General features: G+C 34.0%; 1 protein-coding gene across 2 annotated transcripts; it reads left to right on the forward strand.

Moving 5' to 3' along the window:
* The first annotated feature begins 5,456 nt into the window (after window positions 1-5,456).
* Window positions 5,457-12,077, forward strand: LOC122297628 (E3 ubiquitin-protein ligase RNF4-like). 2 transcript variants are annotated; one of them, XM_043107748.1, is made up of 6 exons: window positions 5,457-5,713; window positions 7,253-7,496; window positions 7,597-7,651; window positions 8,974-9,089; window positions 11,092-11,335; window positions 11,833-12,077. In XM_043107748.1, the coding sequence occupies exons 2-5, from the start codon at window positions 7,254-7,256 to the stop codon at window positions 11,311-11,313; spliced, it is 636 nt and encodes a 211-aa protein (XP_042963682.1). In that variant the 5' UTR covers window positions 5,457-5,713; window position 7,253; the 3' UTR covers window positions 11,314-11,335; window positions 11,833-12,077. The 2 variants fall into 2 exon arrangements, with proteins under 2 accessions (XP_042963682.1, XP_042963676.1); XM_043107742.1 differs by having other exon boundaries at window positions 5,459-5,713; window positions 7,219-7,496.
* The last annotated feature ends 14,698 nt before the right edge of the window (window positions 12,078-26,775 follow it).

Genomic DNA, 26,775 nt, shown 5'->3' on the forward strand with positions numbered 1-26,775 from the left:
TTTCTACATTCCATGCGTATCGAGCAAGCCCATGGTCTGCTTGATTCCCTTCTCGATTCACATGCTGAATTGTGCATAGTCTAAAAATACTCATAAGCTTTTTTGTTTATTCTATGTGAACCCTTTGAGAGGAAAGAGATTTTGTTGCACTCTGAAGTTCTTGGATCATTAGAAGACAATTAATTTCCAATATAATATCCATAATGCCCATACTTGCACAGAGTTGCAATCCTCAAAACATGGCAAGGAGTTCAATAGTTTTTGGGTCTTGAACCTCATGTTCCAGTTTACTTGTAGCCATTACTACAACTCCATTAATATCCCTAAGGATTACACCCACACCTGCCTTATGCTGATAAAAAAAATATTTGCTCTATCAACATTCAGTTTCAACACATCCATAGGAGGAGGTTTCCGACTAATATAAGTTGTCAACTTTACCCTTGGAGAGGTTTTCAATTCCTTATGAAGTTTTAGCATAGATAACGCATGATCAATCACATGAGAAGGATTCAAACATATCTTATCACGCAACATCTTATTCCTTCTATACCAAAATCCCCATGTTAATAGAAAAAACTTGCCAAGTCATCAATAGAGCCCATCTCCTTCACACTAAGAGCAATGGCTCTCACATTCAAGTGATTGTTGATACTTTTGAGCAAAGGTAAATATCTATCCCAGTATTCATGAATAATGGGACAGTAGATAATAGCATGTCGTAGATCTTCCATGTCATCCTGACAAAAATTGCATGTGGTCTCTATATCAATGTGCTTATGTTTCAGATTCAAGAGAGTAGATAAGCCATCCCTGCAAGCCCTTCAAGCAAAAATTTTGACTTTGTTAGAAATTCTTAGTTTCCACAATTCATTTTTTTTTCCTGTTAGCATCTGAGATTTCACCTGGACTTCTATTCTGTAGCTCCCTAAAGAGTCGATATGTACTTTTGACACTATACTTTCCATTCCTTTCCTGGGTCCATGCCCACTTATCTTCATGATCTTTTGGACAGATGACAATCTTTAGAATATCAGCTAACATAATTGGATTGAAAAGAGCTCTAATGTTCTGGTTATTCCACTCTATGGTAGTGCTATTAATAGATTTTCCACAGTCTCATCATTCTCTTGTATCTCCATGTAATTAATTTCTTTATGAAGAGCCTGATAACCTAGGATCCAAATGTCCTTCCATATCTTCACAAATTTTTCATTCCCTGCACTCAATTTGCCGCCTTCAATGAGTAGTTTTTTTTTTCCCAAATTCCTCTCCAAGCAAAAGAGGGATTGTTACCTAGGGAATAATCAAAGAAATTTCCTTGTGGGAAATATTTAGCCTTATAGATAATCTATAGCAAACTGCCTTTTTCTTGTAAAATTCTCGATCTGTATTTGGCCAATAAAGCCATATTGAAAACTCTCAAATTCTTGAACTCGAGACCTCCTCTAAATTTTGAATCACACATGCTTGGTCTAATTGATCCAGTGAATCCTCCTCTCATCTTTTTTCTGACCCCACCAGAACCTAGCCATCATATTTTCAAGATCAAAACATAGGTTATTTGAAAACTTAAAATAAATCATTGCGTATGTTGGGATAGAGAGAGCCACAACCTTGATTAATACTTTCTTCCCCCTTGAGAAAACATCTGCTCCTTTCAGCTCTACATCTTCTGCCATATTTTATGTTTAATCTCTGAAAAAGCTTGAGATTTTGATCTTCCAATCACTGGTGGTAAACCCAAGTATTTATCATATTGTTGTATTTGGCTAACCCCCCATAAAAGACATAATCTCATCTTATTGTATAGCTGGTACATTCTTGCTGAAAACTATAGAGGTTTTCTCTTTGTTGATCTTTTGGCCAGAGGCATCTTCATATTTTCTCAATAAACATTATACTCACCTGTTAGTCTTAGCATCAACTTTACAAAATATAATACTGTCTTAAGCAAATAGTAGGTGATTCAGACGAGGTGCTCCTCTACATATTTTAATGCCAGGTATTGTTTGATTATACTCAGCTTCCTTCAGTAAGCTAACAAAACCCTCAGTGCACACCAAGAATAGATAAGGAGATAGGGGATCCCCTTATCTTGGTCCCCTACTAGGAGTTATACGCCCTGTTGGTTTTCCATCAATCAAAATAGAAAATGAGACAGTTTGAACACACACCATAATCAGCCGAAGTAGTCGATGCTCAAAACCCATCATCTTCATAACAACTTCCAAGAAATCCCACTCTACTCTATCATAGGTTTTACTCATGTCTAATTTCAGAGATATTAAACCTTTTTTTTCCTATCCTCTTCTGCCCTAAGTAATTGATCAATTCATATGCTATCAAAACATTATTAGTTATGAGCCTTCTAGGAACAAAGACACTTTAGGAATAAAAAATAATGAAGGGAAGCATAAGTTTTAGTCTGTTAGCAATCACCTTAGATATGAGCTTGTAGATAATATTGCACAGACTAATAGGTTTAAAATCAATCACTTTTAGAGGAGACTTCTTCTTAAGTATCAAAGTAATAAAAGTGTGATTTATGGAATGTGGGAACTCACTAGAATTGTGGGCTTTGAGCACTGTAACAGTATTAGATTTGCCTGTTATATGCCAAAACTTCTGAAAAATGGTACGTGGAATTCGTATCATGAAGTGCCTCATTTGCTCAAAGGGATCCTAAAAGTTGATAAACTTGGCATCCCAGCGATTCGCTTATAGGTTTTTATCAGGTGTTTTATAAATGCACCAGTTTCTTTTTTGTGTTGGTTTGTGCAGGTTTGTTTTTTGGTTTTATTTCAGGTTTTTTGGTTTTATTGGTTGGTTTGGTTTTTTTCAACACTTGGTTTTGGGTTTGTTTTAATGCTATCTTGTATACCCCCAAGTGTTTTTTTTGTTACCACGGTATTCCTCCGCCATAAGTGAGGTTTTTTTTAATAAACTTGGGACAGGGCTGCTTTGTGGGTGGCTACTGGCTCTTAAGAAAAAAAAAAAAAAATACCATTAGGTCTAAGGGTTTTTGGTGGTGTTCATCTGTTGTAGGCCCTTATATACTTCATCTTCAATGTATCCTTTAGAGAGTTTTTCATTCATGCTATTTGTCACTTTCCCTGCAAGACTCCTCAAGAAAGCAAAAGAGCCCTACTGATAAGCGGTTTTAAAAAATGTGTGGAAGTAATCCAAGATAAGTTTGTCTCTATCCTCTTCCTCCTGCCAATCTCCATTTTCATCTTGTAGCTTTTGTATACTATTCTTTTTCCTTCGCTAAGAGGCTTTTGCATGAAAAAAATCTGGTCTTTTGATCACCCTCATGTAGCCACAAGGCTCGAGATCTTTGCCTTCATATGACTTCCTCTCTTTTTAACCACATTTGTACTTCCTGTCTTACATCTATAGAAGCGTGGATATCAATGCCTGTTGGGTCTCTCTCATGCACCAAACTTCAATTCTATTTTGCCTTTTGAAGCTGATGATTTACTTTGCCAAAGTGATTTTTGTTCTAGGTTTCTAATTTTTGACTGCATTTATGAATCATATCCACCACTTCATACATATTACTGTTCACATTCCCATGCCTCCAACAATTTTCAATAGTCTTAGCACACATTATATCTTGCTTTAAATTTGAAAGTTTTTTTTTTCCTTCATTTTCTATGAACATAAGCACCCTCTAAATCTACCCATATAGGCAGGTTATCAGAGTATGCAGTTGTGCCATGCATAACACAAACTCTAGGAAATAACTAACACAAGTGAGAATATGCCACAAACCTATCCGGTCTCTCACTTATGCTAATCAAGCCTCCCATTTTATTACACCAAGTATACATGGGGCTTTGACCAAATCCCTTAGATCACAATCTGTTAGAACATCTCTAAAGTCTTTCATTTGCTTCTCAGGTAGAGGTCTACCTCCCCCCTTCTCATTTTGATTTATTATTTCATTAAAATTTCCAAAAACTAACCACACCATATCCTCCACTCTACATAGTGTACGAAGTATATTAGTCAAATTTATTCGATTTAAAAACCATAAAGATAAAAGGGGAAAAAAAATCATTGAAAGAATACATTAAGTAACTTGATTTCAAGAAAAAAATATGGACTATAAGATTTGATTTATAGTATTCAAATTTTAAAATTTATCTTCTAAATGTAATAATGTCACTTAAGCATTTTACTAGGTATACTTTACATACCGACTTGTGAATATAATTTTTTTTGATGAAGTGGCCGCATAAGTTTATAATGTTATTTTATTTTTTGAAATTAAGTTCATAACATTATTAATTAAAATGAATTGAAACATAGGATACTTAAAAAATGATATATATACAACATTTTTACAACAGTCTATGTAACTATATTTTAAATAAAAGGTGTGTATATAAAATTATTTATAAAAATAACATCATTTTGTAAAAGTACTCTCATTTTAAACATAATTATATAAAAGATATTATATAAAGTATTGTTATTCTAAGGCCTCTACAATATGGTAGGCGATTGGGTCCTGCTGCTGCCCCCCCTACCCTTACATTCGGCACCCACTTAGGACAGACATGGGCCCTTGTTAGTCGGGGGTAGCGTGCGGGTAGATGCATGCACTAGGTTGTCGGGGGATGAGATCCAGACAAGCCTGCTTAGAGTCTCACATGTCCATCCACCCAGCCCAAAATTATATATATTTAAAAAAAACAAATTCTTAAGTATAAAAAGATATTGTTTTGAAGAAAATCTCAAAATTACATTGTTTTGGTGTTTGACTGCATACTATATAAAGAAAACTTATAATTTAACTCATTCTAGAATCTCTCATCTCTTCTCTCTCTCCCTCTATTGTTTTGTTCTATTTCCAGGCTTCGACTCCATCTCTTTTTTGGTTCACCTCCTCTACTGTCTTCTCTTCGACCTTTTCTTCTTTCCCTTATCTTCTCGACCTCCACTTTCTCTTCTTGAAGCTTGTGACTGTGAGACACTCACGAGCCATAACAGCTTGAGGTCACAGATGGCTATAGATTTGTGAAGAGACCTACGATCATTCATGGCCATGGTTCTTTGCTCATACCCACGACCATGACTAATGGTGCTTCTTTGATTGGGCATATCGTGGTCCACTATCAAGGCCTGAGGGTGCGGGTAGCACTTCTACCCTACATCATGTATTGCTTACGTGATATATATTAATTTAAAAGATAAATTTTAAAATTTAGATATTACAAATCAAATCTGTTTACTTAAAAAGAAATTATATTTATAGTATTAGTAGAGTGTACAAATCTTACGTACTCCTTTTAACAAATAAATAAATATAAAATCTATATAAAAAAATTATTTTTTAATAATAGATGGTATTTTTTCTTGTTCTTCTTCTTCATTTTATTTTTATTTTTATTTTTTTTCCTTAAATAGTATTGCGTAAGTTAAAGTTGTCACAGTTCTTGGGGGCAGGGCCACGTAGATGCGGAGTCCTCCCTCCTCCGTCTGTTACAGTGAGCCTCTCTCACAGGCTGTCCCACTCACTAGTCCCTACCTTCTATACAGCAGTTCGCCTGTTCTTCTCAATCATACTTTCCTCTGTTCGCTCAAGTTCTCTCTACAAAGAGTTTTTCGGTATTTGCATGTGTATGTATAAGTATTATGTTTGTAAGAAACCTGAATCCGAACGGGATCATTCTCTCTTGCTTTTGAAAGTCCCGGCGTAAAGGTACCTTCTTTTTTAGTTCCATTTTTTTTTTCTTTAAAAAGTTTTGTCGTTTGGATTATTCTTTTGTTTTGTTTATACTAATCAGCTTGTTTTTTGAATCGCATTGTGTTAATTAATTGGGCTTGCATTAGATTTTCTCCGATTTCGTAATATCCGACCTTTCTTGGCGCAAGAGAGTTAGGACTTAATTTTTTGTGCGGAAAAGTCGATTCTTGGTTTCTTTTTGTGTTATATGGATGGTAGGATTGATTCTTTCTAAAGTTTTGGAAAAATATGGTGTTTGTCTTTGGCAACCAAAAGGTCTTTAGGAAAAAGTCCAAATTTTCAGTAAAAGAAGTCATCATTTTTCTTCTTTTTCTGTCCCCCCGAATATCGCTGAGATTATATGTTAGGGTTCTGCAAGGAGCTTCTTAACCCAGTAGACTATGAAGGATCAAGATGCAATGACAATGGATAATCAAAGCATCATAAATTGCATTGAAAAGGAAATTACAAGATAAAGGATTATTTGAGGCAATCCACCTCCAGGAAGTTCCAACGTTTACAAGACTCCAGAATAATCCCAAAATGAATTCCCTTCCCTCCCATGTATTCTGACAATTGACAGAGCTAATGTAAATGAAAATAGAAAAGTTAAAAGAACAGCAAAGGTTTAAGGTATTCCGTCCACTGTCACTACTAAACGCAGCGTTTCTATGTATCATTCCATGACTGCAGCTTCTTATTCCTTAGCAAAACGAACCGTCTGATCGAATCTGACTGCACGGTTGACTGTTACTTCCTTCTGCTTCAGTTCACTTTCCACTACGATCCAGAAGCCTCTTCACTTCGTAAGCTCTGGTTCCATCATCCCCTTCCCTGCTCTAGCTGGGTTCCTGACATTATATGTATTTATTTGTAAATATGACATGATTTTCCTAAAGCCTTCTTCAGGTGCGGAAGTAGAAGTAAAATAATTTCTGTAGAAGGCTACAGAGTTTAAATTAAGAGGATTCTGTCGTTCCCAACTTTAGTATTATTGTGTGCACTCCAGAGTTTGGACCATGTTTTCTGGATAGAAATTGGCTCGATTCGAAATTTCAGTTGTATGAAATTGATAACCTCTTCATCTTTCCATAGGTGGTTCGGTTGTGTTGTTTTCTGTACTCATAATTATATGGGTTAGATTTGTGGTACTTCAGAAATATCTGGTTAGGAACTTAAAAGGATGAATTACTTGAATACTTGGTACAGTTTTTAAAAACAAGGACAATGAAATATATATGGGAGCAGATGGCATGTATGTCACACATGCCATAAGGCCAAAATGTTGGGTAAAAGGTCTCAAATCTAAATATATGATCATGAGGATACTGGTTTCATTTGTTGCTGTCCACATTAGGGCTGTTTGCCTGAAAAAGTCATCGCATTCTCTATGTATTTATAGAATCCAGTATGTTTTCTTCTGGCCGAGTATGTTCCCAAAAAAAAAAAGTGATATTACCATCTTGCTTTATGTTCTTCAGGCTTCTGACTTGGATAGGGACTCAATTTTTCTAGCATGAGTTCTCAGGCAGCCAGGGGGGCTCCTGTAAGAGGGAATCGTCAAAGGAATATGGTACTGGATTTAGACCTCAACATGGCACCGCCAAATGAGAATCAGGATCTGGAGGGCCCTTCAATGCAAGTGGAGCATAATGGAACTCAAACTGGCCCACGAGGGCGGTCTGCACCACCTGCTATGATTGATGTTGAGGCCATTGATGATGATGTTGTCGAGTCCTCACCGAGGGCTTTTGCTCAAGTATGCCTCTTTTGTTTTATGTGAAACTGTTTCAACTTTGATATCAATGTGGTTTGATATTTTCACAACTAATCTTATTAACTGTTATTTTTAATGTTAGGCCAGAATCAAGTCCAGAAGGAATAGGGGAAGGCTTGTAGTGGATGTGGACCTAGGTGAGCGTATTGTACTGTTGTTTATTCTTTCTTTTTTTTTTCCTTATTTGAGAGCTTTTGGATATTTGGGTTATATTATTTTCCTCATCTGCCCTGTTTTTTGCAAAATATGCGATTTATTTGTCAATATGTTATGAAATATTTCCTCATCTGCCCCTGACTTGTAAAAAAAAAAAAGGTTATGAAATATGAGGATTGACATAGTTATCATCGTATTTGTCTGTGTGGGGCCTAGTTATTTATCTGAGAAATTTTGGTTTCCTTATGGCAGTATTTTTCTTCTATCTATTCCTTAGCTAATGATGAGTGGATTAAAGGACTCAATCCTTAGAAGATGCATGCTTTTGGTTTCATATCTACAAATGCAACTTTTCAAAGCTTATTTTAGCATCTATGAATAGGGGATGACTTTCTGACCCTGCATGATGCATGGATAATTGAGTTCAATCTATAGAGTAAAATAAAGCTAAATATTCCTTCTGTCTTGACCTTTCTAGATTTCAGTGAGCTAGAAGGGGAGCTGAATATGCAAAGGGAACATCTTAAAATAAAGAAAATTGAAGAAGCTATCTTAGGAAAATGAGTTAAGGGAAATGTAAAAAATATAAAAGAAATGTATTTTCAAATTTTCCTTTATATGATCCAAAATTATGATTTTTTTTCTTTTTTCCAACATAATCCTAAATTCATCGGAACCTAGAAAGTCTCAAAGTGGCATCTTCAGTAGAAGTTGTGGTTGTGGAATTCTGTAGTTGCCCTTGGTTAACATTCTGGAGAGATCAGAGCACTCTCAAATTACATTAGAAGAATGGTGCAAAGATGAGATCCTTTTTGTTTATGTGAGTGCATGTGTTTTGTGCTCTTGTTTTGTCTCAGTAATTCTTTCTATTTAAGAATTGATGGAACTTATTGCTTGCAAATCATGCAACTTTATGAGCAAAAATGGTGGAATCCTGGCGTTTCCTTCTTTCCCATGCTCTTTTGGTGGGAGAAAAGCTTTATGATTGAGTCACAGAAAAATCATGTTCATATTTGAGTATCCTGTATGTCCTGTCGGTAATTCTTTGTTTATATTTTAGAGGGGTTGTTTTTTCAAGATTGTACTCTATTCCCACTTACAAAAAAAGAGAAAAATATTCTACTCTAGTCCTAAAGAACTTTATCATACTAACTAGCCTGTGCTAGCAAGTTATAGCAGCCTAATAGTCTACTGACCATTTTATTGTACCGCATTCATTTGTTCTAGCTGAATGTACACATATGTGGTATTTAAGTTTTGTTCACACGTATTTCTCTCTCCATCTCCACTGTGGTCATTGCAGAAACAAGGACTAGGGTTACCCAGAAAAACCGTGACAGGCAAAGAAGAGATCTGCCCCGCCAAACAATTTTGAATTGTGAGATGTACATAAATTTGGCAAGCAGTAGCAACAATACGGTAACAAAAATCCTTATAATTTAGGTGATATTGTTTCATTTTCTGTTGAAAATGTGCTAGTTATTTAATGGGTTTAGGCAACCAATGGTTATGGATGTCTTCACGTATATCCAATATTAGTTCCTTCTTCCATCTGCTGAAACTTTTTTTACTTATTTTATGATGTTGAACCTCAGCAAGGGGGCCCTTCGGACACACGCATGGGATTACAATATACAACCCCACCGGCCAGAACTTTGTATGAAAGGGGACTATTGATGTTGAATTGAACCCAGGACGTCTGTCTACCATTCATCCCAAGCCCATCCTTTGACCACTAGGCTACACGCATCAGACTGAAATGCTTTATGCTTAACGAAGACATCTAGAAATTCATATTTCTTTTCAAGGGGTGGGGGAACAAATGACTAGTTAAATGTGACTGATCTACCACTGCACCTGAACATGCTCTAGTTAAATCAATGTAGGTGTTGCTTTCAAATCCATTGGTTCAGTATCGAATTCAAGATGGAAAAAGAAAAAGTCACCCGTCAAGCTAAAATTCCCTAACTTCCCTATTTTTACCAATTAAAAAAAAGGGAAAAAATTGAACTCCTTTTTAATTATATGTTTTGGTTACTCAGATCTGCATTTATTTGATTTTAATTTGCTTTTGACCCAATCCCACCTTTTGTTATGATACATTGCAGCTGTAGGGTTCAAATGCTTGTGGTTTTTTAAACTGGTTATTGATGTGCATTCTTACTTGTCTAATACCCCAAATTGTGTGATTGGTTCAAGTTCCTGTGGATTAAGGGCTTAGATATGGCTTGGGTCTTCCTTGGGTTGGTACAACTTGCTAGGTTACGATACATATAATATGGCAGAAATTGGGGTTTGGGGGGCTGGGGGGTTTGGTTATCTCCTTGGCTGGTCGAGCTAAACACATAGATATTGCATTCTGAATTGGTGAAATGACATTAGGTTAGCACTTTTGATTTGCTGGAAATTAATTCACTATGGTTTGCTAATGCCACGTGACCTAAAGGCCATAGGATGACAAATCACTTCCCACTTCAAACCTTATTATTGAGCCTCATAAATTACAAATAAGCGTATGAAAGTTGGAATGTGTATTTTCTAATCACACATCTTGATTTTTACCTGGCTCTTGTGTTACTAACCTTTTTGTGCCATGTTTGGCATGGATACTTCATCCATTTGGAAATGGTTCTATAGCATATAAAATGATACTGTTAAGATATAAAATAAATAATAAAATTTACCTCTTCTTATCAGTTTAAGCTTTTGGGAACCCAAGGGGTTGGCCCAAGTGGTGAACGCCTTGGTCTTGGGGTATCACTCCCTTCAAGGTCTAAGGTTCAATACCTCATGGGTGCAAACAATCATTTGGAGCCACACCCTCTGGTGAAAGGCCAACAATTTAACTAGTTCCGTGTAGGGAAACTTCCGAGGGTGCAGTGCACGAGACTAGGGTTTACTCTGCAGGGTGGGTCCAAAGGGTCCTGCCTTGGAGAGGTTCCTCGACTCTGCATGGGTGTGAACTACCCGAGATGCACTTGTGGAAGAATCCTTACCTAGAACCTGTGCACCCTCGGGATTAGTTGAGACGCTGTTCCCAGGCACCTAGTGCCAATTAAAAAAATAAATAAGTAAATCTCCTGTGGTGTGAAGTTGATGTCAATGGCATGCTGGTTTGAAGTAACTTGAGGCATTGATTTTCTTATGCAATGTCAGTCTCATGGTATGATAACAGCATTAATAGTGATGCCTTTTATCAATCCTCTAATTGATCATGAGCCACATCATATGTTATTTAATGGATTTTCATAAAGTATTGTGGACAAGAAATCTCTTAGTTGTCTCTAATCTCTAGTTTCCGTTATTTGATTTCAATTTTGATTTGCATAACTTACATGAATGTACGATTTATGCGTGTTTATGTTCCTGCACTTGCATGTGTGTTTGAGGTTGGATACTAATTGTATTATTTTTTTGGCAGGGAGAGAATGTGACAAAACCACCTTTACCACCAAAGGAGCCTACACTTACATGTCCAATTTGTATGGGCCCAGTAGTAGAGGAAATGTCGACGAAGTGTGGTCACATATTCTGTAAGGCTTGTATTACGACTGCAATGCGCATGCAGAGTAAATGCCCCACTTGTAGGAAACCCATCACAATAAACGAGCTCATTAGAATCTTCCTGCCTTCAAGCAGTTGAGGCTCAGGCTTTATTTGTTTGCGTAAGTTTTCTACGGTGCTTTATCTCTTTGAATTCACAGCAGTAGTACAAGTTTACGACACAGTTGAGTATATATGTCTATTAAATGTTACGGGTACACAGTAGAAATGAAATAAATTTTGTAAATAAAAAATTACTTGTGTTTTAAAATCCATTTGGGAGGGTGTGTTAGTGTACTGACAAATATTGACTTTTAAACCAAACAAACCAGTGTATTTTTATATTTGAAGGGGTTGAGGGTGCTAATTACTTGGAATTTGTTTTTCCTGAGCATGTTTTCACCCACAACCTGATGATTCCGGGGACGGGGAGTATCATTGTGCCCTATGATAATGACATGAATAAAATAGAGAACTCGCCCATACATGACACTCACAATCACACACATGACAATGAAATTAGATATGGTGCTTGTGACCATAGACGGTGTTTGTTGATCTGGAGCAAATACTTGTTCGTGTACAACTACTGAGAGTGTTGCTCTTTTACCTACAACAGGATTGAAACAGACTGCTGCTGACTGAAAGGGAAAGGCCGTTTTAGCTTGTTAGGACACAATGTTCTTAGTTAACTTCTGGAATTGTCTTAAAATATTGTGTTCTTCAAGCTAGTATACTTGATGACAGTAGTGGGTTTGGTGCTATATGTTTGGAGTTAATTGTCCAGAACAAAGTTATGTTACTATATTGTTGTTCGAGACACATAAATGTCTATCTAATGTAGAAGCTGCCTAGTTTAGGTAATGATGGGAATTGGCGTTTGTTCACTTTGATAGTAGAAACTATGCCATGTGAATCTTTTTTTTTTTTTTCCTTCTTTTTACAAGGAAAAAAAAAAAAAAAAAAAAGAACGAAGAACCACTTGAATCATTTTATTAAGATATTCTTGAAAAATAGAACCAGCAAACATTAAAATCTGTACAGCAGAAACGAAGATAGAAATCACTCGACATCTAAAACGTGGGACCTTAGCAAAACCAAGACTATACCCTGCCGAAGCATAAGATTACTGGAGTTGTGAGCATGAACAAAACAAGCTGTTCAGTACAGTCAGTGGCTCCAAGTTTACAAGGGTATCAGCAATAGCATTTCCTGCCCTGTAACTGTTTCAAAAAGAGTAAATTTTGTAGCAGATTGTAAATGGATAGTGCCATCCCAAAAACTATTTCCAAGGAGTAGAAAGTAGAAACACGGGGCATTAGTAAACCAGAAAACTACAGTTGCTGTGTCTGGTGTAATTGCCACGTCTGCCAAACCTTGAAAACAATATTGAAGAGCAAGATAAAAGTCTGCAACTCTGTTAAGGTACTAGTTTCGTGCCCCAAAAAACCAAAGGTTGTGAATGTGGTCTCAAAGTTCAAGCTGTTTATAATGAATTGTAATAATTGACAAGATTTGTTTTAAAGCATTAGTCTACATCTGGCTTGAGCCTTCTTCGGAATTCATTATCAACAACTGTAGCTTTTCCCTCAACTATTTTGGAATCCCATTCACCAGGTTCTCATACACATTCACACAATCCAGAATATTACATGATTTGATGCATGGCGTGTCATGCATATGAATCTGTGGAAACCTCTATGTTCATACTTGGCATATGTATGAAGACGCTTCCCATGCCCCCTCCCCCAACCCTTTTCTAATGCCAATGTTTTTTCCCCTTTGTGCGCACGAGAGAAAAGAGTGTGTGCAAAAGTGTGTGTTTTTTCAAGTCCATAGAATACTAAATGTGGATGACATGTCTTATCATATGTATTCTTTTGGCAATACATTAATCCGAATTCAATAAACCTGTTGCCTGTTGGAATGAGAGTAATAAAAGTAGAAAAAGCCATATTTAATAATTGGATTTAACGTGCGAAATATTTAATTAAATATTGAGTGTCTAACACTGTTAATTTGATATGATCTGTAACTCAACTTTTAAATTTGTAAGTTTAATTATTTAAATTTTATTCTAATACAATATTCTAGCTATATTATATGGTGATGATCTTTTGCACAATATCATACAATTTTCTGTCGTGACGTTGCATGCATGGTACCGATCGAAGTGTAACATTGATGGTCGATCGACGTCACAAGATTGCAGTCATTACATAGCACAAGCCATTGTTGAATGATTGAGCTTATTTTGAGAATTAAAGAGCTTTACAGCTTTATATATATATATATATATATACATGCTCTGATACCAAAAGGAAGCGGAAGGAGAAGTATAAAAATTAAGCACAAGTAATTCTAGGGATTAGAATACTAGATAGAACCAGATAACTAAAACTAGAAGTAGTGAAAATAAATTACAAGCAGAGCCAAATGACTAGATTGGACCAGATAACTGTAACTTGGTAATAATTAAAATAAATTAAAAACACTTGATGAGACTAACAATATTTATTCATGATGAAAATAACTTACAAGGAATACTCATAAAGGCGTAAGGATTTTCAAGAAAAAATCTAGGTATGAAAGGGAGAGATAGAAGAAGGTATTCAAAAAGAAATGAATTCTAAAACAAAGTGATGCCTTCTTCTGGAGCAAGATTTCCCTTTTATAAATGAATGAGGTACCAATTACAATTATTAAAGCAATAAAGCAAATAGTTAAAATAGCAGGTATCTGGCAATTGGAGTAGGAATCTGGCAGTTGGAGTCTCACTAATGTCAAATCAAGTAAGGAGGCCAATCAATCTTTAGAATGGTAGCCTTCCACAGTTTTTGTGGGTTTGTGCCGATGGATCATTCATCTTCGTATCTTTTGAATCATGTTCAAATATTGTGTTGTATGGGTCAATAACTGAAGTTTCAGATGATGTTTCTGACTTGTTATCAGATTCATCAGAATTATCATTTTCAATGGACTTGTTTAACAAATAAATAAAATCTTTTTTATTAAGCCCTCCAAGAACATTATTCTTTTTAGACTTTGAGGATTTATTAGATTTAATAGTTGCAGAAGAGGAAGTAGCATTTTTTTCCTCTGTTTAGTGGTTTTAGTAGTAGTGGTTGCTGGGATCAGTGGGTATCCAGGCGATGCTGATTAATAAGCAATAACAGGAAATTCTTCAGTATTTTTGAGATCTGGAGTAGTCTGGAGGATATCTCTGGTAATGTGATCAATAATGTCTTGTGTATGAGGATATCTATCCCACCATTTGACAAAATAGTAACGAACCAATAGGTCACCATTTTTCTCATAGCTCCATTTTAGAATCCAATGTACCTTGTACATTTTGAAGAAATGGAGAGAATAAGGGAATTTGACATTCTGGCAATCCAATTTTGAAACAATTGCATTAGTAAAACATTTAATAGAGTTCTAAAGTTGTTAAGGAAAAGCTTCAAGAATGGGACCTAACTGGTTCCACTATTTTAAGAATCAAATGGGAAATTTGCCATTGAATTTCTTATCAAAATTAATGTTTGGTCCCATTCAAAAATTAAGAAACCTCATTTTCAGTAGAAGACAAAACTTCTTAGAGATGTTTCCTTAGATCTCTCTCCTGAAGTCTCATTCTCCTTTCCTCTTATCCTTCCATTACTTGTTTCTCTGATAATCTTCTTTTATTTCAATCTTGTCAGTATATTCATTTGCAAATATTGGTTTTTTAATTTTGATAAGAAATTCAATGGAAAACTTCACATTTGGTTCTTAAAATGGTGAAACCAGTTTGGTTCCATTCCTAAAGTTTTTCCTTAACAACTTCAGAAATTTTTTAAATGTTTTGCTAATGCAATTATTTTAAAATTAGATTGCTAGAATGTCAAATTCCCTTACTCCTTCTATTTCTACAAAAAGTACAACGTGCATTGGATTCTAAAATGAAACTATGAGAAAAATGGTAACATAGTAGTTCGTTACTACTTTGTCAAATAATAGGATAGATATCCCTATACACAAGGCATTATTGATCACATTACTAGAGATTTCTCTCAAACCACTCTAGATCTGAAAAATACTAAAGAATTCCATGTTATTGTTAATCAAACAACATCGCCTGGATACCCACACTGATCCAAGCAACCACTATTACTAAGACCACTAAACAAAGGCAAAAAGCTGCTACTTCCTCTTTTACAAGTATTAAATCTAATAAATTCTCAAAGTCTAAAAAGAATAATGTTCTTGGAGGGCTTAATAAAAAGGATTTTATTTATTTGTTAAACAAGTCCATTGAAAATGATAATTCTGATGAATCTGATAACAAGTCGGAAGTATCATCTGAAACTTCAATTATTGACCCATACAGTACAATATATGGACATTCTTCAAAATATACCCCAAGGTTACCCAAAGATGAATGATCCATCGGCACAAACCGACAAAAATTGTGGAAGGCTACCGTCTTAAAGACTGATTGGTCTCCTTACTTGATTTGACATCGGTGGGACTCCAACTGGCAAATTCTTGCTCCAACTACCAGATTCTTGCTATTTTCACTATTTGCTTTATTGCTTTAATAATTGTAATTGGTGCCCTATTCATCTATAAAAGGGGAACCTTGCTTCAAAAGAAGGCATCACTTTGTTTTAAAATTCATTTCCTTCTGAATACCTAATTCTCCTCTCTCCCTTTCATACCCAGATTTTTTTTTAAAATCCTTACGCCTTTATGAGTATTCCTTGTAAGTTATTTTCATCATGAATAAATATTGTTATTCTCATTAAGTGTTTTTAATTTATTTTAATTATTACCAAATTCCAGTTATCTGGTCCTATCCATTCATCTGATCCCGCTTTTAATTTATTTTTATTACTCCCAGTTCCAGTTATCTGGTCCTATTCAGTATTCTGGTCCCTATAATTACTTATCCTTAATTATTCATGCTTCTCCTTCCGCTTTCTTTTGGTATATATATAGTGCGAATAAAAGTAAATAATGCAAATGCTGAATCAAACTATTGTTTATTGAATATACTTACAAGATTGAAATAAAATAAGATTATTAGAGAAACAAGTAATGGAAGGATAAAAGAAAATGAGCATGAGACTTCAAGAGAGAGATCTAAGGAAAGAGCTCTAAGAACTGTCTTCTACCTAAAATGAGGTCTTCTTTTTATAAAACAAGGAGGGCCTTTACAAATAATAAAATAGTCAAATAAATAGTGAATAGCGAACAATAAAATTGACTTTTTCACTATTTATTGAGCTAAAATATCATTTGGTACAACAAAAAACTAACCTTCTCATCTTGAAATTGATCTAAATTGAGGATGTTAGTTTTTTATCTTCTTGTGCCGAAATCAAACAGTCGAAATCCTGGAAAGTAAAGCTTGGAGACAAAGGGTCAGTAGTCTTCTAGTACTTGGAAAATATTTGTCAGTTTGTATTGACAAATCAATCATCAAATAGCCTTGGCGTGTCTTCTGAATCATATCCAAATGTGTTGCTGTATGGATTAGCTGGTGGAGTTTCAGAAGAAGCTTCCAATTCATTTCCATAATCATCATCATCCTAGATGGACCTCTTTAACAGTTTAATTAAATCCTTTTTATTGAGTTTGTTAAGAACATTCTTCTTTTTGGACTTAAAAGATGATTTATCAAAGATATTTGAAGTATTGGCCTTAGCATTTGGGTATTCAAGTAAAGTAAGGGTTTCTTTAAGAATAGGAAATTCCTCTATGCTTTTGATATCTAGAGCAGATTGAGAATAGTCTCTAGCAATGCATGAAATAATATCTTCTGTATGGGGAGATTTTTCCCACCATTTGACAAACCAGTGTCGGACCAAAGTATCATCATTCCTTTCATAGTTCCAATTTGATATCAGTGGATTACAAAATCAGCAATGGTAGAACCAGTTTGGTCCTACTTCTGAGATCTTTCCTAAAACTTTTCAAAAAACCATCAAATATTTCTTCACTACTGGCCTCCCCAAGATGGACCGCCTCAATTCAAAATTTTCCTATTTACTCCATTTATGCAAAAGATATAAGGTTAGTTGGATCTTAAAATAAAAATGGAACTATGAAAGGTATGGCAATACTTTTGTCCGACACTGGTTTGTCACATAGTGTGACAAATTTTCTCACACAGAAGACATTATTTCATCTATTGCCAAAGACTATCCTTAATCTACTCCAGATGTCAAAAGCATGGAGGAATTCTTTGTTGTTAAACAAACCATTACTTTACCTGAATACCCAGTTGCTCAGGTCACTACTTCAAATATCTTTGATAAATCATCTTCTAAGACAAAAAAGAAAAATGTTCTTGACGAACTCAATAAAAAAAATTTAACTAAACTGTTAAAGAGGTCCATCTAGGATGATCGATTATGGAAATGAATCGGAAACTTCTTCTTAAGCTCCACCAGCTTATCCACACAATAACACATTTGGACATGATTCAAAAGACACATAAAGACTATTTGATGATTGATTCATCGGCACAAATTGACAAATATTTTCCAAGCACTAGAAGACCACTGACCATTTGTCTCTAGAATTTACTTTCCAATATTTTGATTGTTTGCTTTCGGCACAAGATAAAAAACTGACCCCCTCAATTTCAAGCTAAGAAGACCAGTTGTCTGCTGTACCGAAAGATATTTTGGCTCAATGAATAGTAAAGGCACATGCTTATTCTATAAAAGAAGGACCTCATTCTTTTGTAGAAGACAGAACTTTCTAGAACTCTTTCCTTAAAACTTTCTCCTGAAATCTCATTCTCATTTCTTCTTATCCTTCCATTACTTGTTTCTCTAATAATCTTGTTTTATTTCAATCTTGTAAGGATATTCAATAAACAATAGTTTGATTCAATATTTGCATTATTTACTTTCATTTGCAGTATTTACTTTCATTCATTTGATTCCAGTCACTTGGTCGTGCTTTCATTTTACAATTTGATTCTAGTTATTTGATCTTGCTTCATTTCCAGTATTTACTTTCATATACTATTCCAGTTAGCTGGTCCTCTAGTCATTATATATATAAATAGTCAAATAATGAATAGTGAACAGTAAAATGACTTTTTTCACTATTTATTAAATCAAAATTTCTTTCGGTGCTAGCAGATGACAGACTTTTTCAATTAAAATTGCGGGAGTCTATTTCATCTTCTTGTTTCGAAAGCAAAATAATACGAGTCTCTGAAAGTAGGGTCAGGAAACCAGTAGTCTTCTAGAACTTTGTAAAATATTTGATAGTTTGAGTCAGTGGATCAATCATCCGAAAGATTTGGCATGCCTTCAGAGTTATGACCAAAGAAGTTGCTAAATGGGTCATTATCAGCAACTAGAGCCTTGGAGGATGCATCTGATTCAGATCCATAATTTTCTTTGGCTTCAAGAGACACCATTAATATCTTAAATAAATATTTCTTCTTTAGTCCGTCAAGAATGGTCTTCTTTTTAGACTTAGAGGATGATTTTTTTGGAAGTATTTGAAATAGTGGCTTAAGCAAGTGGATATTCGGGCAAAGCAGGTGTCTGTTATTTCACAACTGCAAAATCCTTCATACTTTGAATATCTAGAGCAAGCTGAGGATAATCTCTAGCTATGGAGAAAATAATATCTTCTGTGTGGGGAAATTTATCCCACAAATTTGACAAAATGGTGTCTGATCAAAATATCACAATTCTTTTCATAACTCCATTTTAAGATCCAACGAACCCTATATCTTTTATATAAATGGAGTAAGTAGGAAAATTTTAAACTATGACAGTCCATCTTTGAAAGGGCCACAGTAGAAAAATATTTAATAGCTGTTTGAAATCTTTCAGGAAAGATTTTGAAAATAAGACCAAATTGGTTCCACCAACACTGAAACCAAAGTGGGAAAGTATGTTTGATTTTCTTGTTAAAATTGAAAAACCAAAAATGTGATTGATCTAGGGTTTGAGAAATTGTGAATTTAAACCAAGCATCTATGTAGTCATAGTAATAGTAAGCATTATGAAAAATAATCTTGATTTTATCAGATTTGTCAAAAATAAGTTTAATAGTGAGAGATTTTGTTTGAAACAAAATCTCAGAGTGAAACTGGAGATTTTTCCTTGAACTCTCAGGAATCCAATGGAAATTGAGGAGAAAGTAATTGGAAGCAATTTTGAATGGATCTGTATACATGAACCGGAGTAGTTCGATATAAAACAGACTTTGAAAATATACTTATTTAATGTATTCACTTTTTGAAACATGAAAATATTGGGTAGGCTTAACCGTAGATATTGGTTTAACATTTGGGTCATAAGTGGTTGAAATAGCTTAAACAAATACAATAGGTCGGACAGTTGGAATATTATCAAGTGTAGTAAACCTATTGGCAATGTCCAGTGGGGAATCAGGTTCATTTTTAAGAAATAATTTGTGTGGAATTGGGGGAGACTTTGATTTTTTCACTCTATCATTTTTCTTGCTCATGATTTTTGTAGAAATCCACGAATAAGAAAATCAGGAATGGAATTGTCAAATCCCTTAATATATTCAATATCGAAATAAAAAAAACACTTAAAATAACTTGCCAACGTGCAAAAATATGTTTCGATACAATGTTTTCAACATCTTTTTCTAAAACATACTTAGCACTTTTGCAATTAATGCATAATAAAAATTTCTTATTTAATAAATCACTCTAAAATTTTGAAATACATAGTGCTATAGATAATATTACCTTTTTATAGTACTATAATTAAGTTTTACAGAATTCCAGGCTCCAGAATGGATTTGAACAATTTGTTCAGATAAGTCTAGTGAAACTATAGGTTTCAGAATGCCACCATAACTAATGTCAGATGCATTTGTTTCAACTATTTTGAAAGAATCAAAAGTATGAATTCCAAGACACGGAAATGAAATGTTTTTTGATTTGTTTAATAAGATTAGTATGAAGATCTGTTCATGAAGGAGGATTGAAATGAAGTCTTTCAAAGAGTGGACAACATTACTTCCGCATATCCTTGTAAAATTCAACAACATAGTTGAGGGAACCAAGAAATCTCTACAACTGATTTTTATCAAGAATAACATCAGGAAATTTGTAAGCAAATTCAATGGCCTTATTGATGGATCGAATTCTGCTTTTAGAAATATCATAACCAATAAACCTAATCTTGGTTAGGAATAATTTAATCATTTTAGCATAAACAATATGACCATTTTATCTAATGATATTTAGAAATGAAGACAAAGGTTTCCAGTGTTCATCAATAAACAAATATTTCCGACCTATTTCATTTGTTTTAGCTATTTCAACCACTTATGACCCATATGCTAAACTAATTTCTACAGTTAAGCCTACCCAATATTTTTTTGCTTCAAAAATCGAATACATTAAAAAAGCATACTTCTAAAGTCTGTTTTAAATCGAACCACACCGGTCCATGTATACAGATCCATTTAAAATTGCTTCTAATTATTTTCCTCTAAATTTCCATTAGATTCCTGAGAGTTTAGGGGAAAATCTCCAATTTTACTTTAAGATTTTGTTTCAAACATAATCTCTCGCTATTAAACCTATTTTTGACAAATCTGATAAAATCAAGATGATTTTCCACAGTGCTTATATTCTGAAAGTGATTATTGAAAAAAAATGGGGAACCCATCCTTATACTTTGAAAAAATTACCATCATTAGATGTTGTCTACCGTTGCTATGACAACATAGACACTTGGTTTCAATTTACAATGTTTCAAATCCCAGATCAATCACATTCTTGGTTTTTCAATTTTGACACGAAAATCGAGTATACTTTCACACTTTGGTTTCAGCGTTGGTGGAACCAATTTAGTCCTATTTCTGAAATCTTTCTTAAAAGATTTTAAACAGTTATTAAATATTTCACCACTATTGCCCTCCCAAAAATGGACGTCATAATTCAAAATTTCCCTACTTACTCCATTTATGCAAAAGATATAAGGTTGCTTAGATCTTAAAATGGAGTTATGAAAAGAATTGTGATATTTTGATCAGACACTATTTTGTCAAATGATGAGATAAATTTCCCCACTTAGAAGACATTATTTCCTCTATAGCCAAAGATTATCCTCAGCTTGCTCTAGACATTCAAAGCAGGAAAGATTTCCCTGCTGTGAAACCACAGATACCTGCTTTGCCAGAATATCCACTTGCTCATGCCACTATTTCAAATATTTTTGAAAAATCATCATCTAATTCTAAAAAGAATATCATTCTTGAAGAACTAAAAATGAAATATTTAATTAAGATATTAAAGGTGTCTCTTGAAGCCAAAGAAGATTCTGGATCTGAATCAGATGCATCCTCTGAGGCTTCAGTTGCTTATAATGACTCATACATCAACTTCTTTGGTCATGACTCTAAAGGCACACCAAAGCTTTCGGATGATTGATTTGCCAATACAAACTGCCAAATATTTCACAAAATTCCAAAAGAATATTAGTTTCCTGACCAAGATTACTGGTCTCTTAACCCTACTTTTAGAGACTCCCATTATTTTGCTTTCGGAACAAGAAAATGAAATAGACTCCTGCAATTTCAGCTAAAACAGTCTGTCATCTACTGTTCACTATTCACTATTTGACTATTTTAATATTTATAAAGGAACATCCTTGTTTTATAAAATGAGTACCTCATTTCAATGTAAGGAAGAACAAAATAGAGTGGAAAAGAACTTCCTAAGTGCCCTTCCTTGAGAACTCTCTCCTGAAATCTTCTCCACTCTTCTCCTTCCATTACTCAACCTTGTAATTACTCTTGTGCGTAATATTTTTCAATAATCAAGAATTTGTTCAGTACTTGTATTATCTACTTTTTATCTGCATTATTTACTTTCATCTAACTCCAATTATCCTATTCTACCTTCATTATACAATTTGATTCCAGTTATCTGGTCTTGCTTCAATTCCAATATATACTATTCTAGTTATCTGATCCTCTAGTTATCTGGTCCTAGTATTACATTAATCTTATAATGTTAATGATCTCTCCTTCCGCCCTATAAGTTACCAACAAGGGAGTGGAATTAGAGCAGGAGATTTTAGAGAAAAAAAGTAGTAAAGTGATGATCAGATGATTGGAGGACCAGATAACTGGAAGTAGTGAAAAAGATAATTGATATTAATGAATAATAAAAGTAAGAACCAGATAACTAGAGATAAATAAAAATATTGATAAATGAAAAGTAAAAGAAAGTATAAGAGAAATAATCATGTTTATTCAAAGTGAAACAACTTACAAAATATTATAAAGGAAGGTGGGGAAATAGGTTTCTTAAAAAACTCAAAGCCATAAGAATTTTTTTGAGAAACACAATGGTAACAAGGAGAGATGGGTGAAGTAGGTAATAGAAGAAGATGTTCTCTCCCTGAGGCAAGGTTCCCTGGCCCCTTTAATAGATGAAGGAGGATCTTTTAAGTCATCAGTACAATAAAGCAAACAGTACAAGCATCTTTAAGCAGGCTTTGAGTACTTTCTCCACATGAATTGCAGGAGAGTCATTTCTGTCATTTGTGCTGAAAGTAAAGGAGCAAGAATCTTTCAGAAAAGCATGCGACTAATCAATCTTTTAAAGACGGTAGTCATTTGGTGCTTTTAAAAATTTGTCCATTTGTGCCGACGGATGAGTCATTAGATAGTTTTGGAGTGTCTTCTGAATTATATCCAAATATGTTACTATAGGGATCAGTAAATGAAGCTTCAGAAGATGCTTCTAACTCAATATCATAATTATTCTTACCAGTTTTATTATTGTTCTGCAAGTGCTTCTGTAGTAGATAAATCAATTCCTTTTTTGTTAAACTTGGATCAGATTCTTCTTTTCCTTGTATTTAGAAGATTTGTTGGATTTATCATATTTAATAGAAGTATAAGGTTTAGCAAAAGTAGTGGTCTAAGTATTTGGATATTCAGGCAAAGTTATCTGTTTAACAGACAAAAATTCCTCAATACTCTTTAGATTTGGAGCAGTCTGTGGAAAGTCTCAAGCAACATTGTCAATAACACCTTGTGTGTGTGGAAACCTGTCTCACCACTTGACAAACCAATGTTGGGCCAGTAAATCACCATTCCCATTGTAGCTTCATTTTAATATTCAAGGGACTTTGTATCAATGTTTTGAATACCGTACCGGATGGCGTACCAATCAAGGCACTGGAACGAAATATTTCGGTACCGGTACCGTTTCGTGTACCATTTCGGGATAGTTGATATATAAATAAATTATATATATAAATATATATATAAATTATATTTCAAAATAATAATCTATATATGAATAAATTATACATGAATATACATGTATATATAAATTATAAATAGTCTAATATAAATTGGGGTAAAAAAATAAGATTATAACTTAAAAAAATGGAAAAAAAAAAACATGAAGGCCGAATTACCGAAATACCAGCCGGTACGCAGGCCGGTACAGGCCGGTACGGCCGGTATTTCAGTCGGTACGAAACAGGTACCTTACCTGTACCGGCCTGGTGACCGGTACGGTACGGTACCAAAAACACTGCTTTGTATCTCTTGCAAAAATGGAGGAAGTAGGGGAATTTTTTATTATGCCAATCCATTTTGAAAACAGTGGCAAAACATCTTATGGCTTTCTAAATTTTTTCAAAAAAGACTTCAGGAATATGGCCAAATTAGTGCCACCATCTTATAAACCAGAGGGAAAGTTCAATTTTGAATTTTTTATTATCAAAATTCAGAAACCAAGAGTGTGACATCTCCAGAGTTTGAAATAGCATAAATTTGAATCAGGCATCAATATAGTCATAGTAACAATAAACAACGTCAGAAAGTGGGAGCCTCTTTGTTTTGTAAGGATGGGATCCCCATTTTTCTTCTGTGATAATATTTAATATATAAGCAATATGGTAGATCAATTTGGTTTTATTGACCTTATCATAGATGAGTTTAATAACAAGTGAATCAGTCTGTGCTAGAGCAATAAACTTGTTAGCAATATCAAAGGGGATGGCCAGAGTAGGAGTCTCATGTTTAACAATTCTAGTAGTGGGGGAGGGGTACCAATCTTCTTCCCGTTGTATTTTTTTCTACTCATATTTTCTGCAGGAATTCACGAGTAAAAAAATTAGGAATATAGTTTTTAGATTCTTTAATATATTTAATATTAAAATCAAATATACTTAAACTAGTTTGCCATCTAGCAAAAATATATTTTGTTGCAATGTTTTTAACATATTTTTCTTAAACATATTTAGCACATTTGCAATCAATGCGTAATAAAAAATTTTGGTTTAACAAATCATTTTTGAAACTTAGAAATACATAGTACTATGGATAATATCTATTTCTTCATAGTACTATAGTTAAGTTGTGCAATATTCTAGACTCCAAAAGTAAAGAGAACAATTTGTTCAGGTGAGTTTGGTAAAATAATTTGTTTCAAAATGCCACCATAACTAACTTTAAAGGCATTTGTTTCAACAATTTTAAATGAACAAAAAGTAGAAATTCCAAGGTATGGTAGAGTTTTAACATGTGCTTTGATTTGTTTGACAAGAGTAATATGAATTTCAGTCCAAGGTGAAGGGTTTGAGTGTAATCACTCAAAGAGTGGATGACATTGTTTACTCATGTCTTTGTATAAATCTGCAACATAGTTGAGAAAACCAAGAAATCTTTGTAACTGAGTTTTATAAACTAATTTAAATCCTAAAACTATTTTAAAAACTCCAGGAAATAAAACTTTGTTAATTTAGAGTTCAACTCCTGATGCTAATATTCATGTTTCAAAAATGATTTATTGGAAAGATAGTACTCTTCGTGATGAATGGACTTTGGAACATGAAATTCCTCATGCTAAGGTTATTTCTGATGAATTTAACATTGATTATATTCAACAATGATTATATTCAACAATATTTGAACGGTACTGTTAAAATTAGTTTTGATCAATCTCGAGTAAACAACGAAAGGAGGAAATTCTTTTACTGGAACTAGACCTTCTTTTGTTGGATCTATTGCTGATAACATGGAAAGAAGAGACCAAAATTTCATAATTTTTCTGGTAGATTCAGTAAAAACTGCTAAACCTAATTTAAAGCTAAAAGGTGTTTCTACCTCCTCTTAGGTTATTTCTACTTATTACACTACTAAGGATAGCAACGTATCCAAAGGTGAAGTCATAAAGAAAGAAGCTAATAAAAAGTAAAAAGATGCTTCATCTTTATCCACAAACAGGTTCAAAGATGGTTGCTTATATTCATCATAGCCAGCTTACTGTGATTAACAGAGTTTTTGAAATTGATTTAATTTGTTTATATAAAGAATACAGTTTTGCTAAAAATAGTGATAAGAGAAAATCTTATCATGCTACTTTTTCTAATTCTAGAAATCACATGTTAAAAGGAAATGAAAAGAAAAAATGAATGCCCTACATAAGCATATAATTTTATTTGATTTCCTTGAAAATTATTTTGTTTCTAAGCATAGTTTAAATATTATTAAAACCAATTTTGTCAAGGAAGAATGAAAGGCATTAGTTAAATCTAGGCACCCTCATTTAAAGACAATTATTATTTCTCACAAGGGAGCATAAATAAATGCTTCTCCCTAGAGTTGTAAATGATCAACTCATGATCTTCTTTGGTGGCAGATCCCTTCCTTCTTCAACAATACCAGTGATTAGAAATCCCACCGAGGAATATCACCGACAAAACTCACATATTTTTTTTTTTTTAACTTAATGGTTAAAAAAGTGTTTTTTAATGAACTTGTATTTTTATTTTTATTTTTCAAATATTTAAGGGGTTTAAAAAAATACTTGAAAAAAAAATTGCACATTCGACGGTATGTCTCAGTGGGTTTTCTCTAAGGAAAAATCTTCTTGTCATCTTCACACTTCACACACCATATTTATTTTAATTTTTTTTCATTTTTTCTATAATAAATATGTAGTATGTGGATGATAAATAGAATAATTTAATTAGTTTAATAAGAATAAAATAAAATAAAAAATAATATTTTAATATATAAAGTGTGTGGTGTGAGATGATGTGTAGCATTACTACTCCTCTAAAGGTGTAGCAGTGTCCTTTATATATGTTTGCAACTGGTGAAAAAGAAGGTTCATGCAGAGTACTCGTGATCAGCTTTCAATGTTTTATATAGGAAAGACTTGTGAGAAGAAGTCGTGGCCCTATTTATATGAGAGAAGCTCACAGTCGGTCGGGTGTAATAACCAATTTCACACCAGCCAATAAGATTGCACCATGTATGAGATTTATTTCTCTTCCAAGAGAGACGCTAGGAGCCGGACGGGTGTGACACCCGTTTTTACACCAGCAAATGAAATATTACCACGTATCAGTTTTAGCAAAGTGATTCATACATGTGCATGTACTTGATTTTTTTTTTTTTTCTATTAACATTTGTCCTTCTCTCCTACGCTTCTCCTCTCTCAGATAAAGCTCTCTCTCCTGCCTCATGGATAAAAAAATCACTCAAATACCCACGTCAAGAAAAAGTTGAAAAAGATGGACATCGATCC

Source organism: Carya illinoinensis, chromosome 2 (assembly GCF_018687715.1).
Source record: "Carya illinoinensis cultivar Pawnee chromosome 2, C.illinoinensisPawnee_v1, whole genome shotgun sequence".
NCBI classification, from domain to species: domain Eukaryota; kingdom Viridiplantae; phylum Streptophyta; class Magnoliopsida; order Fagales; family Juglandaceae; genus Carya; species Carya illinoinensis.